Below are 24,894 nucleotides of genomic sequence, written 5' to 3' on the forward strand. Positions count from 1 at the left end.
CACAATTACTTTCAGGTCTTTTCATTTTCTACCACCATAAGTGTAGTACCACACAGTTGGTACAATTCTCTGGGATTACTTCTACCCATATGCAGTACTTTGCATTTGTCATTGTTAAACTTCAGTTGCCACTTCTCAGCCCATCTTGCCCAACTTTTCCAGATCATATTCCAGTAGCACACTGCCATTAACAACCCTGCTAACCTTTGTATCATCTGCAAACTTCGACATTAACGTCTGGCTCCCACTAGCGAGGCTAGTGGGAGCCAGACGTGTTCAAAGCTGCTAAGTCGATTTTCTTATTTATTGATTTGAAATTATTGTTTTTCTAAAATTTTTGATTTAAATTTAGTAGTATAGCATTATTTTGTGATTTTCTGATTAATCTGGTGTATTTATTGTTTACTCGGCCTTTTAATTGCATAAAAGTATCGGTAAGAGTATCAAATCCACGTTTTACAACTTGCAGCTCCACTGAACGAGACGTTTTTTAGCCATATTTAGCCACTTTATTGACCAATTGTTACATCAAATTATTTTCTATAAGTAGCTTATAGACCTAGTCAGGATCGTTAGTTTATTCTGAAATGAGACAGCGAGATTTGGAAGTTAATTAATATTTACGTGTCCATAGATTTACCGTTCATAACTTGCTGCCTTTGTTATATGATACGTTATAATCCCGAACTAGATAGTGTTAGTAAGTATAGTATAGTATAGTATATAATATAATATTGTCAATTAATCAGTAAAATCTATTAATTTTGTTAAACTTCGTTGTCAATTAAATTGTACTTTTAACTATATACATATAATGACTTAGATTACAAACGTAACATAATTAATTAATACATAACTTGATACGGAAGTTATATAAATGGAACTCGTAGAAAATACTTGATACTGAAAAATATATACAGGGTGATTCACTACCAGTGCGACAAACTTGCAGGAGGTGTAGGGGGCACAAAGACGAATCAGAATCACATAGCATTGCAAGGTCCGAAATGCCTTCATCATGCGGTGGAGGACATTGAACAGGAGGTCGCGTAAACAGCGATCCCACTGGAAGTCAGCATTTGCGAACCGGTTCCCGAGGCAGTAGGATGGACGAGTATTCAAACGTTGAACTGGCCGACATGCACCACGCGTATGGAGCTGCGGACAGTAACGGGCGTGCCGCTCTGTGCTTATATCAGGAACGTTTCCCACACAGGCGTGCTCCTCATCATATGATTTTCGCATGTATGCACAGAAGGTTACGTGAGACTGGTTGTTTCACGAAAGGTACCATGAATCGAGAGTGAATAACGAGGACGCCAGACAATGAGGAGAATGTCCTACGTCTTGCAGAAGGCAATCTGAGTACGAGTACTAGAGCAATAGGCCAACGATTGGGTATTTCCCAATCCACTGTATCGAGGATACTGTCAACAAACCGAATGAGTTCATACCATCTGCAACGCATCCAATCATTGGAGCCTGCGGATTATCCATTCTGGAGGACTTTTTCTACTTGATTTCTTCAACAGAACGGTTCGCGAATGATGACTTCCAGCGGGATCGCTCTTCACGCGACCACCCGTTCAACATCCTCTACCGCATGACGAAGGCATTTCGGACCCTGCAATGCTATGTGATTCCGATTCGTCTTTCTGCCCCCTACACCTGCTGCAAGTTTGTCGTACTGGTAGTGAATCACCCTGTATAGCTTTATAACTGTGTTGGTATACAAGTTTAGAGTTCTACTTTTGTACTGAAATTGAAATTTTATTAAAGTTAAATCAAAATCATGACTCAGACCAGAGCAGCAAAGCAAAAGGATCAAGCTAATGGGAGTGCTGTGGTTCAGACCAGAACTGAGAGGGGGCAATTGCCCTCTGAATCACAGCCTTTTAAAATGCACTGCTTGCATGATGTTTGTGGAGCAATCAGGTACGGGACATGATATTGCCATGGGGGGATGTCTTTGTGTGTGTGTGTGCGATACAAGGAGTGTAACGAAATCAGGCGACAACTCAGCATTGTTATGGGCCTATATGAGAGCTTGAAGGACAGGGTGGATGCCCTCGAAGGATCTAAATTGAGGGGCCCATCAAGCTCTCAGCTGCCCACATCAACGCCAGAGCTTGCACTTGGTTATCATGCAACACAGCGGCAACCCCAAGGCAGAATGCGCTGGTCCCACAGGAACTAGTAGTTGTTGGTGACCACGGTATGTCTGCCAGGGGCAAAGCACGATGACGTTGTAGACAGATATCATCTTTTAAGGGAACAAAAGGTGATATAGTTGTACACGTTGGCACTATGATATTAAGAGTAGGAGACCAGCAGAATTACTTAACAAGTACAGGTCACTGTTGAAAAAAAGCCAAAAATTAGGGTTAAATTTGAAAGTGTCTGCAATTCTGCCCAGACACGATAGGAAGGAGTATATGATGACAGCCTTGTCGATCAATTCGGCCCTGCAAAGATTGTGCAAGGCTCAAGGGGTAGAATTTTTTTCTGCTTGGTCTGTACTTGTTAACAGGAGAGACTGCTTCTACAGGGATGGGATACACTTAAATAGAAAGGGTGCAAGAATATTTGCTGATGCTATCGACGTAGTGTTAGGTGGGTCGGAGAATTGCTAGCTTGGGGGGGGATACAAAGACTAATAGATTAACAGTAGTCACTGGCAGAGGTGAAAGTGATTCTTGCACTGCTTCTATTGGAATGAGCAGAAGCCTGGAAAACAAGATGCAGGATGTTTCAGAGACAGCTGAGAGTCATTGTGGTACAAGTAAACACATGAGTTGTATTAGGGTAGCTAAGAATAGGAACAGGTGCATGTATACTTGCGTGTACACCAATGCTAGGAGTTTGGTAAATAAATTTGATGAATTTTAGGTATTGCTCAAAGCATCAAAGGCGGATATTGTTGGGATATCAGAGACATGGTGTCACACAGATATAAGGAATGCAGAATTGGGGAGTACAATGTGTACAGAAAGACAGACAGGATAGTAAGGGAGGAGGGGTTATGCTATTAGTTAAGAAACACATAAAATCGAAGGAAGTGAAGCCAGTCGACATCGCTGGACAGTGCAGTGTCGAGTCAGTTTGGTGTGACATAAGCAGTGGAAGATAAAAATTGAGAGTAGGAGTGTGCTATAGGCCTAATGACTCTGATGAGTATAATATGAGTATAACACGTGACACAGAAGCCTATGATAGATATAAGCTGGTCTGTAACCAAGTCACAAAGGAGGTTAGGCAGGCAAAGGCAGATTATGAGAAATCTTTGGCAAAGGATGCAAAGAAAAACAGCAAAGAGTTCTTTACTTATGTAAACTCTAGAAGGAAGGGGATGAATCAGATTGGTCCACTTGATATCGATGGTTCAACTGTTGATGATCCTGCTCAGGTAGCTAACAAACTAAATGAATATTTTGCATCGACATTCACACATGAGGAGATATTCAGCAAGGGGAATGTCAGAGGTGTATTCAACTCTGGCAGTAAGCTAGATAACCTTGTAATAACTGAGACTAAAGTGGAGGAGAAATTGTTGAATATAAACAAAAGAAAGCACCTGGGGTGGATGGGATCTATCCAGTTATATTAAAGGAGGCAGAAAAGCAAGTAAGCAAACCCATAGTCAGGGGAGATACCCATAGACTGGAGATGTGCAAATGTGACCCCAATTCACAAAGGAGGATCAAAAGCTGACACAAGTAATTATAGACCTGTTAGTTTAACTTCTGTTCCTGAAAAATTAATGGAGGCACTCGTTAAAGAAGCACTGCAGGATCATCTAGACAAGACTTCAGTTATAGCTCGGACACAGCATGTTGTTGTTAAGGGAAAGTCTTGCCTGAACAATTTGATTGGATACTATGATGCAGTCACAAAAGAACTAGATGCAGGGAATAACTTTGATTTTATATTCTTGGATCTTAGAAAGGCTTTTGATACTGTTGCACAGGGAAGACTGCTGCACAAATTGGAGCAGTGTGGCATTGGGGACAAATTGCTGCTATGGATAAAGATTGAGGGGGAGAAGACAGAGTGGTAATCAATGGACACTGCTCATCGTCGACTAATGTTATTAGTGGAATGTCTCAGGGTTCACTGTTGGGTCCATTATTGTTTTCTGTATTTATAAATAATATTGATGATGGTATATCAAGCTTAATGTCCAAGTTTGCAGACGGTACAAAGGTTGGCAGGATTGTTAAGGACACTACTGATACTATGGTGCTGCAACAGGATCTGGAAAGGTTGAGCAGATGGGCTGAGAGGTGGCAAATGAAGTTTAATATTGACAAATGTAAAGTACTACATATGGGAAACAGCAACCCCAGAGCAACATATCAACTCTGTGGTACTACACTGCCAGTGGTAGAGAATGAAAAGGACCTGGTGGTAATTGTGCAGGAAGATTGTTCAAGGTTTAGGCCTACGTGGATGTCAGATGAACTAATGAGACATATGGCAGAGAAGAAAAATGCATGCGATACATACAAATTAACAGGTGACACAGAAGCCTATGATAGATACAAGTTGATCTGTAACCAAATTACAAAGGATGTTAGGCAAGCGAAGGCAGATTACGAGAAATCTTTGGCAAGGGATGCAAAGAAAAACAGCAAAGAGTTCTTTACTTATGCAAACTCTAGAAGTAACGGGATGAATCAAATTGGCCCACTTGATATCGATGGGTCAACTGTTGATGATCCTGCTCAGGTAGCTAACAAACTAAATGAATATTTTGCATCGACATTCACACATGAGGAGTTATTCAGCGAGGGGAATGCCAGAGGTGTATTCAACTCTGGCAGTAAGCTAGAGATTCTTGTAATAACTGAGAGTAAAGTGGAGGAGAAATTGTTGAAGATAAATACAAGAAAGGCACCTGGGGTGGATGGGATCTATCCAGTTATATTAAAGGAGGCAGTAAAGGAAGTAAGCAAACCCTTAGCCATAATTATGAGAGCTTCCTTGGACTCAGGGGAGGTACCCACAGACTGGAGGGTTCAGTATCGGGTCCTTTACTGTTTTCTGTATTTATAAATGATATTCATGAGGTATATCAAGCTTAACGTCCAAGTTTGTAGATGATACGAAGGTTGGCAGGGTTGTTAAGGACACTACTGACACTATGCTACTGCAACAGGATCTGGAAAGGTTGAGCAGATGGGCTGAGAGGTGGCAAATGAAGTCTAACATTGACAAATGTAAAGTACTACATATGGGAAACAGCAACCCCAGAGCAACGTTTCAACTCTGTGGTACTACACTGACAATGGTAGAGAATGAAAGCAACCTGGGGTGGTTGTGCAGGCAGATATAAAGTTTTCTGAGCAGTGCAGATGGGCTGCAAGAGTAGCTCATGGTGTATTGTCGATGATATATAGGAATTTTTCTGCCAGGGATAAGGAGCTGATTATTACCTTGTATAAGTCAATGGTCAGGCCACACCTAGAGTACTGTATATAGGTCTGGAGGCCTCATTTCAAGAAGGATGTAGAGATGCTGGAACGAGTACAGAGAAGGGCAACAAGATTAGTGAATTGAACAAAGGGGTGCTCTTACGAAGAAAGGCTTAAGTTTTGCAAATTACAGTGTCTGGAGACTAGGCACCGGCGAGGTGATCTGATAGAGGTGTATAAAGCCTTGAATGGTTTGAACATGCTCAATGCTGATGGGATTCTTCCTCTTGCTCAGAATAATCACCTGAGAAGGCTTAAATTCAAATTGAGGAAAGACAGATATAGGATAGATGTGCGGAAATTTGCCTTTAGCCAGCCGGTAATTGGTTAGTGGAAGAGACTTCCATCCCTCGTTGTGGAAGTTGATAGCCTAAATAAATTTAATGCTCAGCTGGACAGGTAGTTCGAATGAACGGAGGGGTGAAGTGGAAGTTGTTTTTTTTGGCTGATGCTGCATAAGCTTGCTTTCTTGCATCATATGCCTCTAGTAATGCTAATGCTATTAAGCCTGATATACAAAACAGCAGTGGGCCCAACATTGAACCCTGCGGGACTCCACTAATAATATTAGTCCACAAAGAGCAGCATCCATTAATTATCACTCTCTGTCTTCTCCAACTCAACCACCCTTTAATCCATTGCAGCAACTTACCCTTAATACCATACTGCTCCAATTTGTACAGTAGTCTTCCATGCACATAACAGTGTCAAAAGCTTTCCTGAAATTCAAGTATATGATATCAAAATAATTTTTTGCATCCAGCTCCTTTGTAACCACATCATAGTGTCGAATCAAATTTGTCAGACAAGACTTTTCCTTAACAAGCCCATGCTGGGTCTGAATTATTACTGCAGTTTTTTTTTCTAGATGATCCTTCAATACATCTTTACTCTGTGACTCCATTATTTTCTCTGGAACAGAAGTTAAACTAACTGGTCTGAAATTACATGTGTCACCCTTAGAAACCCCCTTTGTGAATTGGGAATATATTTACACATGTCCAGGGTCTTGAGCTGGATATCTTCTTCTCTTTCTTGGTGATTCCCCTTCTGACTCTCTCTCTCTCTCTCTCTCTCTCTCTCTCTCTCTCTCTCTCTCTCTCTCTCTCTAAAGGTAATTCAGAAATCTTTTTTTTGGCTGGTGGAGCATAAGCCTCAGGCTTCCTTGCACCATATAGCTAACAAAAATTCCCCTGAGTCCAAGGATACTCTCATAATTATGGCTAAGGGCTTACTTCCTTTTCCACCACTTTTAATATAGGTAGTTCGTGCTTAAGAGTACCCCGGGTTTACGAGTTTTTTTTTTTTTGAAGTATCAAAAAAATTAACATTAATTGCAAAAAATGAATGTTAAACATTCATAAATACTGCATTTCAAACCACACGCATAGCTATAAAATATAGTGTACCCTGCTTCACAATATTAATCTGTTCCAGAGACACCATTGTATCGTGAAAATATCGTAATGTGAACCCAATAACAAATCACTTTTTGGTAATTCATTCCACTTTTTTTTTTTTTTTTTTTTTTATGTAAACCCCAAACGTGTGAGGTATTAGAACCTATAGTACTTAGTACCATGCTTGGATTGGAGGTTGAGAAGATGAAAGAAGATATTTGTGGACATTGGACTTGAACTTCTTTAGACTGTAATTTTCAGGAAATACGTTATGAAGGTAGGTTGTTCCAGAAAATGGCAGTTGAATGAATAAACGAGGAAGATGAAAAGTTGGTTCTGTGAGTTCGAAGTTGGACGGTAAATGGATGTTGCCTGGTGGGAGCACGTGTTCGGACTGTTTTGAAAGGGAGAGCAGAAATTATAGAAGCCAATTCAGAAGATCAGTGCCCATGGAAGTATCTGTAGAAGAGGCATACAGCAGAAACAGTACATCTGTGAGACAGCGATTGGAGAGACTCTGTTAGAGATGAATCATAAATTAACCTAACTGCCCTCTTCTGAATGGAATCAAGAAGCCTGAGAGAGGTTTTGGGGGCACCACCCCAGATGTGGGAACAAAATTCACGGCAGGGTGGATTTGCGATTTATACAGAGTGAGCAGCTGTTTGGAAGAAAAGTAACGCCGAGAGTGAAAGAGAAAACCAAGTTTTTTAGATGCAGAGGAAGCAATATTTGTAATGTGCTTGTGCCAAGAGAGATTAGAAGTCAGGGATATATCCCAAGAGAGAGATATATGATTTTGCCTAGAAATCAGAGTGTCATTAAAGATAAGCATAGAAGTAGAAGAATCCTTTTTTGTGAGATATAAGACAAGACTGAGTTTTAGGAGGGTTGAAATCAACTAAGTTGTCTTTGCCGAACTGGAGAATTATCTGAAGATCGGCATTTAAGGAATTGGTAGCAGATTTTCGAGAAGTTGAAGCTGATTGAGCAGGGCACAGTTTCTCAAAATGGAAAGTAGAATGCAATGTGCTATCATCAGCAAAACTATGGATAGGATTTCCAGTCAATGGAAGAAGGTCATTAATATACAAGAGGAAAAGAGTGGGAGAAAGAACTGAACCATTGGGGACACCAGCATTAGTGGAGACGCTAGAAAACAGAGAGCCATTTACCATCACCTTCACTGAGCGATCAGAGAGAAAACTGGATAACCAATTACTAAAAACAGTTGGCAAACCATAAGATGGAAGCTTGTTTGGAAGACCTTTATGCCAAACACGATCGAAAACCTTTCAGATGTCAAGAGCAACTACTTGTGTTTCACCGAACCTTTCCACTGAATTAGTCCATAAATGGGTAATATAGGCCAGAATATCATAAGTGGATCGACACCGACGGAATCCATACTGGTGATCGTTGATCATACCGAAGGTTTCTAGGTAGTTTAGGAGTTGGCGGTTAATTCATTTCTCCATTACTTTAGAAAGAGTGGAAGTAATTTCAATGGGAAGGGAGGGATTTGTCACCCTTTTTACGAACTGGCTCGATATGAACAAATCTCCAAGCAGAAGGAAAAATACCTTTGGAATAAGAAAGTGAAAAAAGGCCGCAAAGAATAGGAGTAAGTTCAGGAGCACAGGTTTTGAGAACAAGTGGAGAAATAACATCGGGACCTGGAGCTTTCTTAGCATCAAGATTCGTCAAAATCCTTCTGACATCCTTTTGACGGAAGACCAAAGGAGACATTGAATGGAGTGTGTTGGGAATGGTGGGAGGTGTTTTACCAAGATCATTAATACATGAGTTGGAAGAAAAATGGGATGCTAGCAGGTCAGCTTTATCCTTGGCTGAAGTGACAACAGAACCATCAGGTTTTGACAGAGGTGGGAGCAGAGATAGGCAAAAGTTGCGGCTAATATCGTCTCTTTGGCAAGAGATCAGAATGCTCGGCTACCATTAGGGTAAGAAGCAAATTTTCTACTCTTGGCCTGTTCAAACTCTAGTTTGGACTGATTAATAACTGCTGTACAATTGTTGCGAGCTTTGGTGTAGGCAGAAAATGAAACTGAAGAATAAGAAACAAGCCAATTACGATATGCAACATTCTTCTCTTGAACAGCCTTAGCACATTTATTGGAAAACCAAGGTTTAGATAAAAGACGAGATTTTAAAGTGGAGTGTGGGATAAAGGATTCCTGCAAGAATAATTTCACTGACACGATCTGAGCAAACAGTGACATAAGAAGTTTTGAAACAGTAATCTGACCAAGGAAAAAAAAAGAAATCTCACAGGTCATCCCATTTTACATTCTTGTAATGCCAAACAACACGAGGTTGGGATTAGCCATGAGATACAGGCTCCATTGGAGAAGAGAATCACCAAGTAGTGATATAAAGTGCCTAAAGGATCACTTCCAACGTGTACTTAGGTTTGTTTGTGAGAAAAAGATCAAGCATGTTGGCTGTATGATTAGGATTGTCCGGTATTCTTTTAGGTAAATGAACAATCTGTGCAAGGTCATTAGTAATTACAAAAGCCTCAGCATCTCGACCAGCTGGTTTGGCGTGACTTGAAAACGAAAGCCAGCTGGAGTTGTGAACATTAAAATCAACAATGAAAATTACCTCACTGTTAGGAAAGTTGGACTGGAGAAAGTCAAGTTGCAAAGAGAGGAAGTCAAAGAGCTCCAAGTGATTAGTGGAGTTGGGAGAACGGTAGAGACAACAGATGAATTTGACACAATGAGGGAGAGAGATTTTAAGCCAGGAAAGATCAAAGAGATCAGATTCCAAATTGCCAAGTCTCTGACAGGGAATATCAGAATGGACATATGCACAAGTACGACCTTTGAAGCAAAAGGAATCATACAGCAAATAATTTGGGCATCTGAGATGAGCAGTAGTTGAATCAACAGATAACTGAGATTCTGTCAGAAAAAGTACATGGGGTTTGTCAGACTGCAAGTGGAAATGGACATCGCTGAGATTAGAATTGAGACCACGTATATTTGTGAAGTGAATTAGGAAGTGCTTCGGAGGTTTAGATATTTTCGCAGATAAGCTTGATCTATTAGTTTGACAATTCATGGTGTATTCAATAGTAAGACAAAGTGGGTAGGACATGCTGTATGAAGTAATGAAATTTTTGGATATGGCATACACATGGTAAGAATATAACCAGATCCTTGACATAATGGCCTCAACAGTGCCCCCCCCCCCCGTATACACACTACTCAGACTCCCTCCAGTCACTATCTGGCAGAGTAGAGGTAGCAAGATTATACACTAGCTGATCCAGAAGCCTCCTAGAGAGTTACCAGTAGGTTCGGTTCGGTGTACTAACTAGCGGCCAGCCTGCGAACACCGTTTTAGAGCTGTACCCCCGAAATGTAATGAATATTGGATCTCGCCACGATGTTCATAACCTCGGAAGTTGTCAATCATACTGCATGATGGAAGAGATAGGGAAGGGTTGACCGGAACTTAGCTCTAGAGACTAAACATGGGTTTCACCACTTCAAGCCTCCAAATAAGCAAAGTGGTGGTATTGCACCGGTTGATGAGAGTCATCTACCACCTAGTACTGTCTGGTAACACAGAGCTGCGGCTTTCCTCCATGTGGTGTGGGCGCCACACCTCGATCCCTGCTTACGTTGGTTCACAGCTGGGTGGTCACCCACCATGTACTTGTGCATGGAGGTTATACCCAGGATTACTAACAGCCCTCTCCATCGTGAAGGTGCAAGCAGAGGATTTGGTTGTCACAGACCATCTGGAACTCGCCGTAATTGGATCCAATTGACTTGAGTGTCACCCGAATATCAGTTCCATTAGCGTTTTAGACTCCCAGGTAGCAAATACAGCTTGTCTGGCATATCTGAGGGAATGTCTGACAATCTCTAGGACCAAAACTTCCTTGGAATTTGAAATTTTGGCTATATAACTCTCTTGAAAGTCATATTTTAGAGAGTAAATTGTATTAGTTACCAATTCAAATCATTAAAATGCACTAAACTTTCATCATTATCATATGTTCTATTATAAGAATCAATTTTGAAAGCCTTTGTGATATTTTTCTAAAACACATTTCTGGAGGTCACTACCATAAAACAATAAAAACAAATTTGTACTCTCCGGTTTATTAGTATTAGTATTAGTATTAGCAACGGCCGTATGGTGCAAGAAAGCCTATGGCTTATGCTGCACCAGCCAAAAAAAAAAAAAAAAAAATCCGAACAAAACAATGATAAAAACAAAAATTAAATAAATAAATAAATAATAATTAATAAATAAATAAAAATAATAAAATGAAATAAAAAATAAATAAAGAGGAATTTAATCCTATCATCCTATGCGCTTCCCTTACCCGAAAGTACTATCCAGATGACCTTTGAATTTCCCCAAACTGTCGGCCTCTACCACCCACGAAGGCAACTTATTCCAGTAATTTATAACTCGCTGGCTAAAATAAAACTTCCTGCAGTCCAATCTAAACATTTCCCCCCGTAACTTGAATTTATGTCCCCTAGTTCTAGCATCATTTATAATCTTGAAAATTTTGTCCTCATTCATTTTACTGATGCCTCTCAGAGCCTTAAACACCTCAATCAAATCTCCTCTAAGGTGTCTAGTTTCCAAACTCTGCAACCCACATATTCGAAGTCTTTCTTCATAAGGACGCCCTTTTGCCGATCTCACCAGGCGAGTTACCCTTCTTTGCACCCTTTCAAGAAGCTCGATGTCTTTCTTTAGGTGCGGTCTCCATACTTGAACACAGTATTCCAAGTGTGGTCTAACAAAAGCCTTATATAATGGGATTATCACGTCCCTATCTCTACTTGCAAAAGTTCAATAGATCATCGATAGGACACCATGGGCCTTTCTTGCAACCTGTTTACAATGCTCAGAGAATTTCATGTCTGACCGTATCGTAACACCCAAGTCCCTTTCCTCCAGTACTGGGTTTAGTTGAACTCCACCAAGTGAATAAGTTATTTTGGGATTACTGTTTCCCAGGTGTAATACCTTACACTTTGTTGGATTAAAGCACAGCTGCCATTTTTCTGACCATTCCTGAAGTCTATCTAGGTCTCTCTGAAGAAGCTCAGCTTGACAGTGATCATTAACTACTCTACCAATTTTAACATCATCTGCAAATTTAGACATCACGCCCTCTATCCCTTCATCAATGTCGTTTATGAAAATTAAAAACAACAATGGTCCTAATACTGATCCTTGGGGAACCCCACTTCTTACATCAACCCAATCTGAGGAATAGCCATTTATCACAACCCTCTGCCTCCTGCCCTGAAGCCATCCTTCTATCCATCTAAGGATTTTCCCAGTGATTCCAACCTGTTCCAACTTATAAAGCAACCGCTCATGTGGGACTGAGTCAAAAGCTTTGCTGAAATCTAAATAAACAATGTCGAAATTATTCCCTAAATCTAGCTCATGAGTGACCCTTTCGAAATAGCGAACCAGATTTGTTAAACATGATTTTCCCTTTACAAAACCATGCTGAGTATCCTTGAGAATTTCAATTCGATCCAAATGATCCTTAATTCCACCCTTGATCAATGCCTCCATGATTTTCCCTACTACTGAAGTCAGACTGACAGGTCGATAATTTCCCACTTCACTTTTAGAGCCACCCTTATGTATGGGAGATACATTTGCACTTTTCCAATCCAAGGGAATCTCCCCAAAGTCTAGTGATGCTCGCATAACCAGCCTCAGTGGTTCAATGCACTCGCTTGCCGCCTCTCTCAAGATTATAGGGTATATTCCATCAACTCCAGGAGCCTTACTGGTCTGTAGGCTTGACAGTTTTTTCATTAAATAATCTTGCGAAATTTCAATATCATTAATTACATATTTTTTAACTTCGCTCCCACAATTTCCCATTGCCACAAAAGGCTTTTCATTTGTAAATATCGATGCAAAATAACTGTTGAGTTCATCTGCAACGGCAGCTGGTGTATTTATTAACATCCCCTTTCCCTTACGTAAAGGTCCGATCTGGTTTGTCCTGCTCTTCTTGGCATTTATATATGTGAAGAATTCTTTATCCCCCCTCTTTGCTCTGTTTGCTAGTGATTTCTCATAAACTGCCTTTGCCTGTCGAACCTTTTCTGTGGCTCTATTACACATCACCTTGTAGCTGTTATAGGCTTCAGTACTTTTTATTGCTCTGTAACTTTTCCATGCCACCTTTTTCTGCTCAAGTAATGTGGCAACTTCACTATTCATCCAACTTGGAACCCTTCTCGTGGAGTATTTTTTTTTTAATGGTATATACGCATTCAAGGCATCTGTGATTAATGTTTTAAAAGCGTACCACAGTTCAATTGTATTCATTCTCTGCGCGATATCTACCCAGTTAATAGAGGCCATGTAGTACCTTAAGGCATCGTAATTTCCTTTTCTGAAATTAAAACCCATTCCTTTGCCTTTTACTTCTGCTACCTCTCTCGTCATCATCCACCGTAGAACTCCATGATCACTTCCTGCTACTGGTTCCTCTACTGTCAGCCCTGTTATGTCATCTGATTCATGGGTGATGATGAGGTCTAGGATATTCTTTTCTCTAGTACTTTCCCTGACACGTTGATACAAATAACAGTCATCTAGTTGATTTAAAAATTTTGTTCCCCATGTCGAGTTTCCTTCCCATTTACTCCAATCAATTAGTGGCAAATTGACTTTATTGCAAGCAATTATGATAGTTTGAACCAGAGCTATAATATTCAATATGTTCTACGTTGATATCAATATTTCTAAAAGAATAAGAGTAATTTACCTCAATTTGATACGTAGAACACTTCCGTATGATTCTCACCAGAAATAAAAAAAAAAACAATTAAAAAATCAAAAATCTTGTATTACAGTAAATAGTAATTAACAATAATTAAAAATCAAATGAACACAATTAAAACTGAGTTAATGAAATTAAAAACTAAGTCAAAAATTAATTTAATGAAAAAAATCTTTGTGCAATTTTTTTCGTTAAATTAATTTTTGACTTAGTTTTAATTGTGTTCATTTGATTTTTAATTATTGTTGATTATTTCTCAGTGTAATTTAAGATTTTTAATTTTTTAATTGTTTTCATTTTAATTTTTGTAGAGTATCATACAGAAGTGTTCTATGTATCATACTGAGGTAAACTTCAGCCATTTTCAATCCACTGCAGGATGAAGGCCTCTCCAGCAACTTTCCAATTCCTTCTGTTTTGTGCAATTTACTACCCACAAACTCAAGAATTTCATCTGTCCATCTCCATCGTTGTCTTCCAGGTTTTCTTCTAGCTCCTCTTGGGTACCATTCTGTTATTTTCTTAGTCCATCTGTCATCATGTCTTCGAGCTATGTGTCCAACTTCAAACTCACAGAACCAACTTTTCATCTTCCTCATTTATTCATTGAACTTCCATTTTCTGCAACAACCATCCTTCATACATATTTCCTGAAAATTACAGTCTACAGAAATTCAAGTCAAATGTCACCAAATATCTCCTTTCATCTCCTCAACCTCTAACTCAAGCACAGTACTAAGTACTATAGGTTCTAATACCTCTCGTATTTGGGGTTTTCATAAAAAAAAAAAAAAAGTGTCCTGCCCAAGACCATTTTAGTTCTTTATTTTTGATAAGAATATCCTTTACTTGAGTTTATTGCCTAATCCATGTGTTACTCTTCTTATCTAACAGTCTGATTCCCAATATAATTCTTTCCATTCTTTGCTGTATAGTTCTCAGCTTCCCTTCCATTCTTTTGGTGAGTGCCCAAGTTTCACTTCCGTAAGTCATGGTGGGGAGTATACAATGGTTCATTATTTTAAGTTTCAGACAAATTGGGATATTGCTCCTCAGTATGTGACTATATTTCCTGAATGCTATCCATCCAAAATTTATTCTTCTCTTGACTTCCAGCCATTTATCATTATTACAGCTAATGACTTGTCCCAGAATTTCTGATATCAAAGTATATGACTCCACCTTTTCAATTACTGCTCTGTCAATCATTATATCCCTTTCTGTGGCATACTTGTTCATCATTACTTTTCGTTTTAGTCATATTCATCTTTAGTCCAAAATCCTTACTAACTGTGCATAACTGATTAAGGTTTTCCTCTAATTCTTTGGGATCGTGGCTTATGACCACAATGTCATCTGCAACTAGTAAATGGTTTAGGTACTCTGCATTCATATTGACTCCATTCTGCGACCAGTCTAATCTTCTGAAAGCTTCCTCAAGGGAAGCAGTAAACAACTTCGGAGATATTGTGTCTCCTTGTCGAACTCCTTTCTCAATTTTAAATTTGCTACTGTCTTTGTCTAGTCTAATAAAGGAGGTAGCATTCTCATATATTTTCTTCAAAATCATAATGTATGGGGTATCTATGCCTTGTCTTTCCAGTGCCTGAAACATTGTGGAGTGAAATGCCTTTTCATAATCCACAAATGCCAGGCATAATGGTGTTTTATATACATTTGCTTTCTCCATTAGCTGTGATATTACTTGAAGGTGATCCATAGTTGAGAATCCTGTCCTAAACCCAGCTGGCTCTTTTGGTTGATTGTCATCAAGTATTCTTTCCAATAGGTTAGTAATCACCCTTGTGAACAACTCGTAGATGTGAGATATAGGTCTATAATTTCCAATTTCTGATTTATCTCTTTTCTTATGCAGCAAAACTATGATTGCATTATTCTACTCCTTAGGCATCACACCATTTTAATTCATTTTGTGAAGAGTCTTGCCAGTTTTTGTATCATGTCTCTTCCTCCTAATTTTAACAACTCTATAGTAACATCATCTTCCCCCGGGGCTTTCTGATTCTTCATTTTCTTCAAAGCATGTTCTACGTCATTAGGAAGGATATCGGGTATGCCGTATGTGTTACTAATTTGCGATCCATCTTCCCCACTGCTGACATCATTCCCTCGCTCCTCTCTATAATAGTCTTCTGCTATTTGAATTATGCCTTCTCTGCTATTTATAAGTAGGCCATCGCTATTCTTCAGTTTCAGTATCATTTGTCTCTCTGTATTACTGCTCATGGCTGCTGATTTAAGTCCTATTATTTCCCATAATGCTTGTTCTACTTTTCTTGTGCTAAATATTCTTTTGTTCTCTCTGAGTGTCTTTCTAATGGCTTTGCATAACTCAGTATACTCAATTTTGTCCTTGTCAGTGTTTATCTTGCTCTTCATTTGTCGTCTTCAGTTCATCATGACAAGTGTTTCTTGACTAATTTTTTATTCTTTGGATTTTCTTGGTTTCTTGGGCTTTATCACTTTCAGAAAGTTGTAATATTCCTTGTCGATATCTTGGTCCTGAGAAGGCTGCAGGAGCTCAAACATGTTCTTAAGTTAGAGTACGTACTGCTTTTTCTCCTCTTCTGTTATCTCAAAGACCTTCATATTATTTACAAAGGTCAGTTTTTTCCTTTCTTTTCTTACATCTATATCAAGTGTACATCTTACCATTCTTTGATCACTTTCAACATTTACCTTCTTCAGAATGGTAACATCATTCACGATATATCTTCTGTTAGTGAGGATGAAGTCGATTTCATTAGTTGTTAATCCATTTGGGCTTTTCTATGTACACTGTATAAGGCCTTGAATGGGTTGAGCACGCTGAATTCTGATGGGATCCTTCCACTTGTTCAGATTACGAACCTAAGGGGGCATAAATTCAAATTAAAAAAGACAGATGTAGAATAGATGTGCAGAAATTTGCCTTTAGCCAGCGGGTGGTTAATTGCTGGAACAAACTTCCATCTGTCGTGGAAGTTGATAGGTTGAATAAATTTAAGGAGGAACTGGACAGGCATTTGGAGGGAATGGTGTGATTTTTTTTTTGCTGATGCTGCATAAGCTCATACACATGCTTTCTTGCATCACATGCGACTACTACTACTACTTTCTGTTCACCCTTTTCTTGAAAAAAAGTGTTCGTTACTGACACTCCTTGAGATTCTGCAAATTCCACAAGTCTTTCACCTCTTTCATTTCTTTCAAGAATTCCAAAATTTCTTATAGTTCCCCTTTCTGCACTATTTTGTTTCTTTCCAACCTTAGCATTAAAATCCCCTTATAATGATAGTGTAGTGGGTATACCGCTCATTTATAAGACTCAATTTTGGTGTACATTTCTTCAACCTCTTCATCATCATCGCTTGAAGTTGGTGCATAAATCATTATAACCTTTAGCTTGTACCTCTTAGAAATCCTGAGTAGTAGCCTTGACACCCTTGGTGATGTACTTTTGAATTCCAAAATGTTGTTTTTTATATCTTTATGGACCAGAAAGCCAACTCCACCTTCGCTCCTTCCACTGTTTCCATTGGTGTACAGCAGATTTACACTTGATAAACTTATTATAAGTGATTCATTTCTTCTTCTTCTTGTGTCAGCCAAACCGATGATATTCCAGTTCTAATATCCTGTCTTCACCAATGAGCGATCTTACGTTGTAACAGGCCAAGTTCAGTTTCCGTGCATGGCAGCTTGGTTGTACCCAGAGATTCTTAGCACTCTCTGCTTCCACTCTGATCCTCTCGCTGCCATAAGAGGGGGAGTGAAAGCCACTGGGGACTGATGGTAATTTGTTTCATTGTGCTGTCATGTGCTGGAGGGTTTGGTCTTTTCCTCTTAACGCTGACCAGGCGTCTTGAAGAGAATCACTCTACACATTCGTTGCCACCTAAGTGAAGTAACAGGGTTTACAATCAAGAAGGTGTACATCAATGGATTTTAGGAAAGCAGGCCAACCAGACTTCTCCTAAATCTTCTGAAATAGAAAGATATTGGATCCATTAGTGTTTTAGAATGAGTGTCTGATATCACACAGAATGCCTGGTACCCTCTAAGCCCCTTTTCACATTATTATGGTGAAATGTTGTCTTCACTGAAATCTTCAATCGTATAAAAAACGTAGATAAATTTTCAGAATCTTTTCTTTATTCCATTTTTTTTAAAGCTTCGTAAACTTTTTACTCTGCACAAATCGTGTTAGTTGCAATTTGCGCATGCTGTTAAAAAATACTTATGCATGCTATTGAAATTTATAAAGAAAAGAGAAGATTATCTTGGAAACAAACCCCTCAAAGCATTTCTGAAGAAGACGTCTCCTTGTGCAGCAAACCAATGAGTGCCGAGCCAATAATGAGTAATCAATGAGTGTACATTTAGTCGATGATGATGATGATGAATAAACATTCTTTAATTTTACAGTCTACATTTTCATTTCTTTGGATAAATCAGTCATTGTTTAAACATAAACTAATTAACTAACTAATTTCAGTGTTGAGAATGTAACCCCTATTTTTAACATTGTCTATGGGAAATAAATTTCCATGAGTTTTAGCTTTACGAGCGTGCACTAGGAATGAATTAACTAGTAAAGTCGAGAATTAGCTGTATAACTGGATAGATCCCTTCCACCCCAGTTACCTTTCTTATGTTTAACTTCAACAATTTCTCCTCAAGTTTGCTCTGTTACAGTCTGATAAACCTCTGGCATTTTCCTTCTTTAATAACTCCTCATGTGTGAATGTAGATGCAAAATACTCATTCAGATTACAGCTATCTGAGTATGATCATCAACAGTCAAATCATCAATATCAAGTGGACCAATCTGATTCATCCCCTTCCTCTAGAGGAAGGAGATGAATCAGATTGTGTGCGAGTGACCAAATCTACAAGTGACCACCTTGCTAGTGTGCGAGTGACCAACCCACAAGTTCCAGTCACTATCTGGAAAGTTGAAATCCTCCATTATTAGACAATCTGATTTACTTGGCCACTCTATTTCTCTGTACAGTTGTTCATTGTACTCATCAGTAATTAGGCCTATAACACAATCCTACTATCATTTTTGATTTCCCAGTGATTACATCACACGAAACTGATTCAACATTGCACTGACCATGTATGTCAACTGGATGCACTTCCTTAGATTTTGTGTTTCTTAACTAACAGCATAACCCCTCCTCCCTTCCTACTCTGTCTATCCTTTCTGTACACACTGTACTCATTTTTGATTCCAATTCTGCACTGCTTATATTGGTGTGACACCATGTCTCTGATATCCCATCAATACCTGCTTTTGATATCTTGACCACCACTTCAAATTCATTAAATTTATTTACTATACTTCTAGCATTGGTGTACATGTAAGTATACATGCATCTATTCCTATTCTTAATTACCCTAACATAGCCGATGTATAAATTTGTTCCATGATGACTGCCACAAATCATTGAAAACCCCAGCAACTTGCCCTATAATCTAATAGAAGCAGTGTAAGAATCTCTTGCACCTCTGCTTGCGGCCTCTGTTAATCTTTTAGTCTGTGAATTCTTCCAATCTAGACGTTTTCTGAGCCACCAAACACTGTCGAAAGCATCAGTAAATGTTCTTGCAACCTTTCTATTTAAGTGTATCCAATTCCTGTAGTTAAGTGTATCCAATTCCAAATCTTTTTGAATAGCAGAAGACTACTATAGAGAATTATACAAGGAGCGAGGGAATGATGCCAGCAGTGGGGAAGATGGATTGCAAATTAGTAACAAATACGACATACCTGATATCCTTCCTAATGAGGTAGAACATGCTTTGAAGAAAATGAAGAATCGGAAAGTCCCGGGGGAGGATGAAGTTACTGTAGAGTTATTAAAATTGGGAGGAAAAGACATGACACAAAAACTGGCAAGACTCTTCAAAAAATGCATTAGAAAAGGTGTGACGCCTAAGGAGTGGAATAATGCAATCATAGTTTGCTGCATAAGAAAGGAGATAAATCAGAAATTGGAAATTATACTTGTAGATGTTATCTCACATCTACAAGTGAACAACTGAACTCATCTACAAGTGAACAACTTGTAGATGTTATCTCACATCTACAAGTTGTTCACAAGGGTGATTACTAACCGATTAGAAAGAATACTTGATGACAATCAACCAAAAGAAAGGGCCTCCGTAGCAGAGTAGTCAGGAGCGGGAGTGCAGTAGCACCCTCTCTTTGAGTAGACCGGGGTTCAAGCCCCTGACTGCTGAATACGGTCGATCTGCCAACCCGAACTGGACCAGTGTGGCAGATTATGGTCCATTTCCCTCAGCATGAATTGTTGAGGAGGCTTCCATCCTGCAGTGGGTGGTAATGGCTGCACTTTACTTTTTTTTTTTTTTTTTAACCAAAAGAACAAGCTGGGTTTAGGACAGGATTCTCAACTATGGATCACCTACAAGTAATATCGCAACTAATGGAGAAAGCCAATGAATATAAAACACCATTATGCCTGGCATTTGTGGATTATTAAAAGGCATTTCACTCCATACAGCATAAGGCAATGTTTCGGGCACTGGAAAGACAAGGTATAGATACCCCATACATTATGATTTTGAAGAAAATATATGAGAATGCTACCTCCTTTATTAGACTAGACAAAGTCAGTAGCAAATTTAAAATTGAGAAAGGAGTTCGACAAGGAGACAATATCTCCGAAGTTGTTTACTGCTGCCCTTGAGGAAGCTTTCAGAAGATTAGACTGGTCACAGAAAGGAGTCAATGTGAATGGAGAGTACCTAAACCATTTACTAGTTGCAGATGACATTGTGGTCATAAGCCAAGATCCTAATTAGAGGAAAATCTCAATCAGTTATGTACAGTTAGTAAGGATTTTGGACTAAAGATGAATATGGCTAAAACAAAAGTAATGAGGAAAAAAGTATGCCACAGAAAGGGACATAATGATTGAAGGAGCAGTAATTGAAACCTAACCTAACATATACTTATCTGGAACAAGTAATCAGCTGTAATAATGATAAACGGCTGGAAGTCAAGAGAAGAATAAATTTTGGATGGATAGAATTCAGGAAATATAGTCACATACTGAGGAACAATATCCCAGTTTGTCTGAAACGTAAAATAATGAAATGAACCAATGTATACTCCCCACCATGACTTACGGAAGTTAAACTTCGGCACTCACCAAAAGAATGGAAGGGAAGCTGAGAACTAAACAGCGAAGAATGGAACAAATTATATTGGAAATCAGACTGTTAGATAAGAAGAGAAACACATGTATTAGGCAACAAACTCACGGAAAGGACATTCTTATCAAAACTAAAGAACTAAGATGGTGTTGGGCAGGACACATAGCTCGAAGACGTGATGACAGACGGTCTAAGAAAATAACAGAATGGTACCAAAGAGGAGCTAGAAGAAAACTTGGAAGACAACGGCAGAGATGGATAGACGAAATTCATGAGTTTGTGAGTAGTAAATGGATGGCTATTTCACAAAACAGAAGGAACTGGAAAGTTGCTGGAGAGGCCTTCATCCTGCAATGGATTGAAAATGGCTGATGATAATGATGATGATGAATTCCTGTAGAAGTAGTCTTTCCTATTTACAAGCAAAGACCATGCTGAAAAAAAATTCTGAGCACAATCTCTCCAGGATCGAATTGATTGACAAGATTCTCATCATGTACTCCCTCCTATCGTGTCTGGGCAGAATTGCAGACACTTTCAAATTTAACACTAACTCAACTGTTTTTTTTTAACATTGAGATATACTTATTAAGTAAGTCTGTAGATCTCCTACTCTTAATGTCATTAGGTTACAACAATATCACTGTTTGTGTCCTTAAATGATGATATCTGCTCTACAACATCATCAACTTTTGTCCCTGGCAGTCACACCCTGGTCCTATTCCATTTATCCTTTTTACACAATATATTACCCATCTCCCTGACAGATGGAGTTACAGACAATAACTATCGCATGAGGGACCAGCGCATTTTACCTTGATGCACAAGAGGGAGCTCTTACGTTGAATTGGACAGCTGAGAGCTTGATGGGTATCACGAGTGATAAATTGCAGCAATCCTCTCACAACACGGTACTTATATAACACGGTTTCACTCTAACATGATTGATAAATTGCGGCAATCCTCACGCAACACGGTATTTATATAAAAACGGTTTCGCTCTAATACGGTTAGAGAATTTTGGCAGTCCTTGCATAACAAGGTATTTTTGAGCTTTTGTGTAGGGAAACCCTGCTATTATGTTGGATGTAATTTTTCAACATTTCCACTCTTTTTGAATCCCTGCTGTTGATCCGCTAGTCAAAAAAAAATTGAGAAATCTCTGTCTTTTATTTGGTTGGGAAATCCCCATGTTACATTCTGTGCTATTGAACTTGCGGAAAAATCTAGATTTCAAAGTTTTATTACTATTGGTTAACACACCAGGCAATCCAAAATATTTAAGTCATCTAAATGTTGAAGTTTTGTTCCTACCACCACAGTTGTACTTAGGTTAATATGACTTCTTTCATTCAGCCATTAGATCAAGACATTATATCCATCTTTAAAACTCATTATATCAGAAAATTGTTACAATGGATTTTGGAAGAAATCGATTCCGAATCTATTGAAGTAATGGAGGCATGGAAACATTTCTCAATTGTGGACTGTATCAGAATCATAGATTTATCGCTGAAAGAAGTAAAACCATCAACGTTAAATGCATGTGGAAAAATGTATGGCCATCCATGGTCAGTTCAGATGAGTTGCAGTTGTGCATACAAAGCAAAACAATGTTACAGATATGGCAACCAGCCATCTTCTCTCAGTGTTCAAGTTCTGATCCAGGAACCTATCTAACAAACTGCTGCTGGCACAGGTCAACCCATGAGATTTATGGTGGTATGTCTGAGCTGTTGTTGTTGTTATTTGGTTTTTAGGAGCATTAGCAACTAAGGCCATATTGCTCCTGGAATATGCGGTGGCCATTCCCTGACCTTTCCGCATCCTGCGTATTTGGTGGTGACGGGCTCGAACCCCGGTCCAATCAAGAAGCGTGTGCTACGCACTGCTGCTCCTTCCCACCTGGCTACGGAGGCATATGTCTGAGCATTTGTGTGTTTGGTAGAGGGGGACTTCCAATATAGTAGTACAGAATATTCTTGAAGAAGTTCCAAGTACTGCTGATCATTCAGAGTGCATGCCCATGCACTCAAATGTAACCATTTTTTTTAGCAAAGGAAAGAAAAAAAGAAAGGTGTTAGAAAGGTGTAACAGCCTTGATCTCAGTGGGAATGCTCAGTTTCCAGCATAAGTGCTGGCATATGGGAATGCTCAGTTTCCAGTGCTGGCATATTCAAGCAAAGAAGATATTTTGAATACCTATTTTGAATTTATCAAAACTTTAAATAATATAATCATCTTTACCAACTTCCACACTTTAACTTTTACTAGTTATTTCTTCTTAAATAATAATGATATAGCAAATAGGAAATCTTAAAAAATCTGGGCACTTAGAGAGTATTCCGCAATGAAGCAGAATGAATGACAATTGCCAACTACCACACAGTAAATGCTCCATGTAAAATTATTCTTACCGGTAATGTTTAATCAGTTTGCAGTTTCCACCACCAACAGGATCAATACTGTAAACATAGAAAACACCATGAAGTGTCGCAATTAGAAGGCGATAATGCTCTTTGCATCTGAAAAATTAAATTATATATTTAAAATTTAATATATATAACTGAATATAAATTTTAAATATAATTAAACCACATATTCAAAAAATGGCATTACTACTCTTCATTAGCATACTCTAAACATTAAGATAATGTCCTAATTACCAAGATAATAACTTAAGAATGAAAGTGTAGCTCCAACCAGCAGTCCACCTTTTCCCAACATATTTTGCTTTAACACTGGTGAGGTCTTTAACTCTTTGTGGTCCAATGGTGTGTCTCTGCACCATCGTAAAATTTCTCTTTCAGCCCAATGTTATGTCAGACATACCCTTCTGTTTTGCTAATTATATAGCTTGTTTCCCACTCTTCTATTTATACTTCATATAACCAATTTGACAAACTAACTGAATGTAAACAGCGAGTGGCTGTAGTTTTTCTTCATTTTTATTGTTCACTATGTATTTACTATCTACCAGAAACAAGAGTTTAGTTGTGGTGTCAACATCTTGTAAGGGCCTTTCTGATGAAGAAAATTTAGAAATTAGAACTTTCCAATTCAAAATTATTTACTTTTTGTCAGATAGTGATGATGTTGTTATTCTTAATCTCAACAATATATCTTATAGTAGTGATGAAGAAATTGATGATGACCTGCCCACCAATGCTGGTGAGAAAAATTGGAGACCTAGCAAGGTCTCCAATTATTCAATTCAGTTTTATTCAATGTTTTGAATAAAACATTTACATGTTTTATTCAAAAATTTTCCCTTTACCGTTTCAAACTGTGGATTTTTTATTATTATTATTATTAATAGCTAAATGGTGCAAGGAAGCCTGAGGCTTATGCTGCACCAGCCAAAAAAAAATTCCCGAGTTAACCGTTACCCTGAGAGAGAGAGGGTCAAAAGGGAATCGCCAAGAAAGAGAAGAATGGTGATATCCAGCTCAGGACCCAGGGTGTGCCAAGCCCATACTCACCAGATGTGAGTCCCTGGGATTTGTTTTCGAGTAATTCAAGTATTCCAACAACTGAACACAAATATTTTCAGCTGTTTTTTTATCAATTATTTGTTTGAAAAAATTTTGAATGAAACAAATAATTATGTCAATAAAATTCTTTCAAATAAGTTACTTCCCAATTGTTCCATATTGTCATGGAACAATTGTTCATTTATTGAAACCAAAACCAACATGGTTTTGGTTTAAATAAATGAACTAAAGGCTTTTTTATATGTAATTATTAACATGGGACTACATGCAAAAATATCTATAAAGGAAGAAAGTGGAAGCAGCAGAAGAAAAGAAATAGTTTGGTATTATGAAACATGCCACAGAAAACCAAGATTGCATCCTGGTGAATTTTTCAAGGAATATCATACACTAAAATCATACAAATAATAAATATTTAAATTGTCTAAAACATTTTTATAATATTTCATCAATCAGTTATATATAATTTTTGCTAGTATAGATAAGGAGCTGATTATCCTCTTGTATAAGGCAAT

At 38.4% G+C, this 24,894-nt stretch overlaps 1 protein-coding gene across 2 annotated transcripts in view; it reads right to left on the reverse strand.

Annotated features, from left to right (window-relative positions):
* Positions 1-24,894, reverse strand: part of LOC150083157 (WD repeat domain phosphoinositide-interacting protein 2-like) — a 387,374-nt gene that overhangs the window by 101,826 nt on the left and 260,654 nt on the right. For both annotated transcript variants that reach the window (XM_090377860.1, XM_090377861.1), the window contains exon 9: positions 23,303-23,410. In XM_090377860.1, the coding sequence (XP_090233986.1) occupies positions 23,303-23,410 (108 nt within the window). The remainder of the gene's footprint in view (positions 1-23,302; positions 23,411-24,894) is intronic.

This window comes from Mastigoproctus giganteus, chromosome 7 (genome assembly GCF_048544385.1).
Source record: "Mastigoproctus giganteus isolate SK-2022 chromosome 7, ASM4854438v1, whole genome shotgun sequence".
In the NCBI taxonomy this organism is placed as follows: domain Eukaryota; kingdom Metazoa; phylum Arthropoda; class Arachnida; order Uropygi; family Thelyphonidae; genus Mastigoproctus; species Mastigoproctus giganteus.